Below are 6,781 nucleotides of genomic sequence, written 5' to 3'. Positions count from 1 at the left end.
GTGTGTATGTGCGCGCGCGTGTGTGTGTGTGCGTAGTTTGGGTGGTTGGGTGTAACAGATATCATAGATGTATTTGCTTGTGTATATATTAATGTGTGTGCATAATGTAGATATGTGTGTATATAGTATGTGTTTTTGTTTATAACTATGCTAGTACTTCTATATCACGAATATTACCACTCCATCGAATGCTGCTTTTTATGGTCATCAAGTGTGCCTTTGACACCTCGATTCATCACATACCGTAGAAATAGATGATCGACAGTAGAATACATAGTACAATTGTGCGTGTCGTCAGTCTAAAATTCCGATATTTTAACTGTACCCAGTCTCTAATCCTTCTTGCTGAGGAATTGGCCTTTGTGCCCCTGAATTCGTCCGGCAGACTGTTCTGGCGTTTCTTGGATATTAGAAGAGGCATAGCTAAAGTATATCTTTGTAGTTATTGGTGGTGTGTGTTGTAGATATTCTAGTATAGGTTATAGGTTTTAAAGTGTTCAAATACAGATATAGTTCTCCTATATATCTGCATATATGTCAGCCGGTGGTGTATGGCTCTCTCTATGAGTGCTGGCGTCGTCGAACCGAATCGAGGGTGACCCTGTCAATCAATCATATGGGATTACTGTGCTGTAAAGACATCCACAAGTTCAACGTTTAATTTGAACTTAGTTGATTGTGTAGAGGACTCAACACAGCTCACTCGGACATACAATACGGGATTAGCCCGAGGTGAAGTACTGTTGCTATGACTACGACTGGAGGTGTTGGTTTGGCTCACAATATACGAACACGAACACCTTGTCGTGAAAGTAGACCTTCAACTTTCATGACACAATTTATATATTCATCATGACTGACACAATTTATATATTCATCATTCATTATTTATTTATTATTGTGACGAGCTGATTGTAGTGATTACAAACTCGAAAACCCTAAACCCAGACACATTAATGGGTCAACAAAACGGGGACATGCAGTCATGCACATATTTTATGCATTTTGTTGGGTAGAACACTATTTTATGTCCAATATTGCGCTTTATGTATTTAAACTAGTTCCACGGTCCAATATTGCGCTGTATATATAACTAGTTCCACGACAGGGAGTGATAGACAAACAGTGTTCTTCAACATTTACAAAGCTCAGAGTACACACCTTGCTATCGTAGTTGGTGCATTGCGTATCAGTAAGTAGTATAGAATATATATATATATATATACTAAGTCTAACTACATTCACCATCGCTATATTCGCCATTGCTACTATCTATTGAGTACGAGTTTATATGTCCACTGCTTTAGCCGGCATAGTCAACACAATGGCACTGACACAGTCACAGACGAAATGTCTCGGAGAAGTGGAGGATACAAAGGGAATCACATCAGATGAAGCGGTCGCAACGGGCAAACATATCGCACAGAACGTCACTTTCCCACTAGATGAAACGACCAAATTAGTTAGCGCGACCGAATCAGATGAAATCATCGTGTTAGATGAGGGTATCTGCAAGATTAGAGTGCTGCATGAGGGCACTGGTCCCGAGCTGGGTAGTCACTGCAAAGCCGGTGGGAAGGTATGCTGACGTGTACAGGAACAACGCTGCATGGGTACTATACAACATGCGTGTGAACAATCACTTGAAATCATTCATGTATGCCCTCCTTCAAGATGCCAATCTCCATGATCGCATGCACAAAGCCTCGTTAGGTTATGTGCTCTGTGTGTGTGTGTGTGTGTGTGTGTGTGTCTCTGTTTCTAAACACCAATGTGTATTCATGGAATACTGTTTCTGAATGATGGAGTCTTGACTTGATGCATGTACCCGACGCCACACACATAAATGATTAGGGCAACGTATCTATCTGTACATTCTCGTACACTGCTAAGTATAAGCTTGTAGCTATAACCCTCTATATCCAGCCGCAGCAGCAGTCTAGTGTGTTCTGACAAAATCTGGCTTGTGAAGTTTGCTACACAACTGTATGCTCTGTCCCAGTCAGTTATATACTACTACAGTCCTAAATCCAGTACCAGGCTCCAGTATTTGCTTCGACGATCAGTCCAACTCGGTAAGGGCCAAGTCCCAAGAGACCTGAAAAATCTTTGTCAAGTAATGAATAATTAGGTTATGATATAACTTGGCACAGTTTAGTATCAACTGAGACAAGCAAGTTCGTGATACCACACCAGCAATACTTCGGTATAGTGTATTGCTGTCTACAGAGCCCCTGCTACTGTTCAGCAGAGCCTCCTACGATGTACTATGCCCCAGGGCCCGGAGTACAGTGTAGTCGGGCTGAGACGTACTGTAAAGTACGCTGTACGCTGCTGTTGTCACTTGTCAGTTGCTATCGGTCATCACTGTCTTTCAATAATCTCGGATAGTTTTTATGACGTCCCTGAGATTGATATATCCGACACAAATAGTATATCCATACTCTGTGGAGGCTTCCGATTGACACCCTGTATCAGGAATCGCCACTCACATCCAAGCACTCGACCATTCACTTCAGGTGTTGCTTCATTTCAAGGCCTTGTATACAGACGGGCGCGTGATAGACAATAGCCGCGCCAGTGGCTGGCCACCCTTTGATCTGGTATTAGGTAGGTATACTCTTGTGTTTGTTATTACTGTATTGCTCCTGTGTGTATGTTGTGTGTACTGATTCTAGACGGATGTGTGCCTGTATGTACGCCCGGCCTCAGCTCGTAGCCCTGTTTCTGCTGAGCACAGACTGAATTGGCGTGCTCGTGTCCTTTCGCTGGCTTGATATAATTGTATCATGACTGATATACGTATGTGGAAGTCTGAGCTACCTATTTTATATATCAGGCATGCCACTACTGCAAAAACTGTGCGCATTTGTGGACTAATATCATTCCCCATCAATTGGGCGTCCCATGTAGTGCTGTGGAATCATTGGGGTTGTTCAAGTGCGGATATATATAACATCGTTGTGCATTGTGCTATAGCACCGGTTAGTGGCTGAAAAGCTCGGACTACAAGGTCAGGAGTTGTCTTGTGGGCGTTGGAGAGGTTCTGCGCAAGTACTCGTCCGCGATCGAACGGCGTTTCTGATCTTCCCTGTTCACAACGCCCCAGTCTGAGGGCATCCATTTCTGTACATCTGTTGTATATGCTCAAATCCCCGGCAACTATACGGTGGTAGTACCACAGTCCATATTTGAACACACAAACTATTGCTCCGCATGTACCGCTACTAGGGAAGAGCTTCAAGCTCAAGGCGTGGGAGCTCGCAGTGCCCACCATGCGATTGGGTGAGGTGGCCCGCATAGAGTGCTCCCAATTGGCTGCGAGTCCGTATCCCCAATTCTCATTGGTGCAGAGACAAAGGCATGCAGTGCCAGAGTCGAACACACCCCAGTCTCATGTATGAGTGCGATTCCAGTTATATTTGCGGGTGTTGCCCTGCGTGTGCGCTAGTTGTTTAACCCGGTTTTTCGGAGAGAACTATATTGTACTCAGTCACTAGCCTCTGTTGGCTTACAGCGTGGCGCAGTTGTCGGTTCTAAAGTTACCTATGATTTTTCAGGAGTAATGTTCGTGGTCGCCTTAGGCAGTCTGAGGGGTTGTGTATTCTTTAGTATTCCTGTAGGTTTGTGGTGAGCTTTTATGCTTTGTACAGTGAAAATGTGGAGAACTTGTTATGAGCCATTCTGTAACGATAAATAGTTTGCAATTCTATCATAGTTCATGTACCTTGCGCTTGTTAGCTGCATAAGGCACAATTTCTGAGGTACTTACTATATCGAACTATCGTATGATAGCACTGGATATTTTTTGGTATTGGACCCGCAGTTAATGATTAAGTAAATTATTATTTCTTTATTTTGGCTCACAATTTCTGCTTTCTAGACGTTCGCCTGGTGTTGTCTTCTCGCCACAACTGTCACATTAACATGTGACCAAATCACGACCACAAACAGGACCATGCACAACCGCACTCCTGCGTTGAAAAGCAGGCGCTGGCACTGGAGCTGGGTGATGGGCTCATTGAGATTCTGAACGAGGACCAGCTGGTGTTTGAGTTGGAAGTTGTAGATTACATCGCTCCCCACACTTACAAAGAAGAGTTCTGGGAAATTGATGTTGAAGAGAAAATCCGATTGATACCGTTGTAAGTGAGAGGGCCAGGACGACGTTTGGATTACCCGTGGTACTAGTGAGTTTGTTCTTAATCTTCGCTTTCTGTGGTCATGAAATGTAGCTTGTGCTTTGAAATCCTCATTGGACGGATGAATGTTATGCATTACAATAGTCTGACAAATATGCCACCAAAACATATCCCTGGAATACGCAGCTGCGAGGCATGAAACATCGTTAATCAATAGTAACCCGAGACTTTACCTCCTGTTATCTCTATACACCGAATCAGTAGTTTATCTAAAGAACCTATGGGAGTGTAGGCTGAGACTGTGCCGTTATGTCTACAATATACACGCAGATCGTAACTCTTCCATGTTGCCATACAGACCTCGCGCCTGTTCTCAGAAGCTTAGGGTGCTCAAACCGAGCGGATGAATATCTCTCCTTGATGCTCCAACAAATTAGCCTACTCGATACTAACCTTCAGGCTGACATTTACTCTGCATAACACCAACATATCGCGCACAACTCATATCTCCGAGGGGAGGGGGGGGTACAATACAGGTGTTCCCCTGCTCGGCTTTGCAGGGGTTTCCACCTGTCGAGGATCCAACTTATATCATACTCTCGCAATTCTACTGCCGCCTTTCGTATAAGCCACGCAGATTGCGCGAGGAGGGCAACACGCTGGTCCGAAACGGCCAGCACGCAGAAGCCTTAGAGTGCTATGTGCGTGCACTGCGGTACTTGGAACGTGTGAGGGCCGAGCCTCTGGGAATCCCGAAGGTAAATTAGGTTATCCGCATGTTGTGAAGTATTAGAATGGTGATTTTGACGGATATTGGGTTGGGGGGATCTGTAGCCTACGTTTGCGTTCTGTATTGCTAGCTGTGTGCTGTGCATTGTCGACAAACCCTGGCAAATTTGTGTACTATATACTTGTCGCAAGCATTATACTCTTCACTTGTTTGTCATTCACAGCCCATTCATGATACACACTCTATGCATCGTGTGCAGAAAACTCACTAGTTCTCACAAATTTTTTTCTGTGTGCGCCGCGCACCTCGTAGGCAGGACTCGTAACGCGAACATTTCACACGTCTGTTAACCTCGATGTGTATCCTCTATGCTTAACGGCCGGCTTTAACGCCTCACGGTGTTTTATTGACTAAAAGTCCAGCACAAATCGATGTTTGTTTTACATCTACTGGTGAGTGTCGCGCATAGTACTCTACATACGGTGCAATTGGCGCATCCATGTAGCATCTCGACACCACATTGAATTCCGCGATTCTTTTTATCAGTCAATCGACGAGTTAGAAACGCCGTTAGGCCTGAATGCGTGTCTATGCACACTGAAGACTGGTAGGTATGACGAGACAGTGAAATACGCGACGAAAATTCTGAAGCACGATCCTGAGAATACAAAGGCGCTGTTGCGACGCGGACGAGCACACCGTTTAATGGTGAGAATTTTGGTCGATTGTTTATAGCACAGATCAAACTAAAAATTGGACCACGGTTTGCAACGAGGATACGATTATAGAGCTAATGTGCCATGGAAGAGGTATTGACTGGCAACTGATATTTTCACATTGCCTCCGGATGTATTCAATCCGTTCTAGGGATTGGAGGGCGTACTCGTGATTTCAAGGTGCTTATGGGTAGCGCAGCAAAGTTATTTCATTAGTTTACAATCTGGATGGCATTGAATACATAATGCGTGCGTTGGAATGCAGCTGTTGCATAGATTATCTCGTTTTGAGACAACTGACGAAATCCTGATCGAAAATCCAACCTGAAATTGTTCATACAGTCGGACGTTGTCCAAGCGAGGACTGATTTGGAGAAATCCCTGCGAGTGAATGACGACAGACTACCCGAGGCTCGGAAGGAACTCGCGTTAGTGCACAAACTAGATATTGAGCTCCAGCAACGAGAAAGGAACACATTCAAGAACCTACTTCTATAAACTGGCGGCACGAAATAAATTTTAGTAGTACGATTTCGTGCGCACGGCAAGCGTAAATTGCAGTGATATGAAAGCTTGTGTTGACGCGGACTATATGGCTTAGGTGTATAATGAAATTTCATATTGTTTGTATCCAAATACATTTTTTTGAATACACATTTTAAAATTGATGTGCATGTATGACTGGCAGCATAAATACACAATGACCTACACTGAGTACATTCTCAAGTATGAATGCCTATGTATACTTAGGGGCATGTACCACATAAACCATTCCATCGTGAAACTTTATTCACTTATTTGTTTTCAATATTAACTTTTGATTTCAAGCTGCTTATTTCACTTCAAAAATACCACCGCAGTCATATGTAGTCAAGTTCAACATATTTATACTTAAATGCCACAAACATAAAATCGTGGAAAGGCGAAAATCGACATTTAAATATAAATATATTCTCTGTGAATGTTTGGCTATCGGCCTGTTAATTGGACTAATCGTATTTTCTATTGACAGCCACATGCACGTGCAATAAGTATATGCGCGTATATACGACTATATATGTGTATTTATATATATATATATATATATATATATATATATATATATATATATATATATATATATATATATATATATATATATATATATATATATATATAGTATAGTATAGTATAGTAAGTAGTAAGTATATAAT

At 42.8% G+C, this 6,781-nt stretch overlaps 1 protein-coding gene across 2 annotated transcripts; it reads left to right on the top strand.

Moving 5' to 3' along the window:
* Positions 1-1,064: 1,064 nt before the first annotated feature.
* Positions 1,065-6,138, top strand: SARC_08643. Of its 2 annotated transcripts, none has more exons than XM_014297373.1 (7): positions 1,065-1,579; positions 2,520-2,610; positions 3,232-3,398; positions 3,955-4,145; positions 4,780-4,900; positions 5,419-5,580; positions 5,931-6,138. In XM_014297373.1, exons 1-7 carry the CDS (start codon positions 1,292-1,294, stop codon positions 6,084-6,086), a joined length of 1,176 nt encoding a protein of 391 aa, XP_014152848.1. In that variant the 5' UTR covers positions 1,065-1,291; the 3' UTR covers positions 6,087-6,138. The 2 variants fall into 2 exon arrangements, with proteins under 2 accessions (XP_014152848.1, XP_014152847.1); XM_014297372.1 differs by having other exon boundaries at positions 4,772-4,900.
* The last annotated feature ends 643 nt before the right edge of the window (positions 6,139-6,781 follow it).

The sequence above is a fragment of the Sphaeroforma arctica genome (genome assembly GCF_001186125.1).
Source record: "Sphaeroforma arctica JP610 unplaced genomic scaffold supercont1.796, whole genome shotgun sequence".
NCBI classification, from domain to species: Eukaryota; class Ichthyosporea; order Ichthyophonida; genus Sphaeroforma; species Sphaeroforma arctica.
This window is presented reverse-complemented; position numbering and strand designations above follow the sequence as displayed.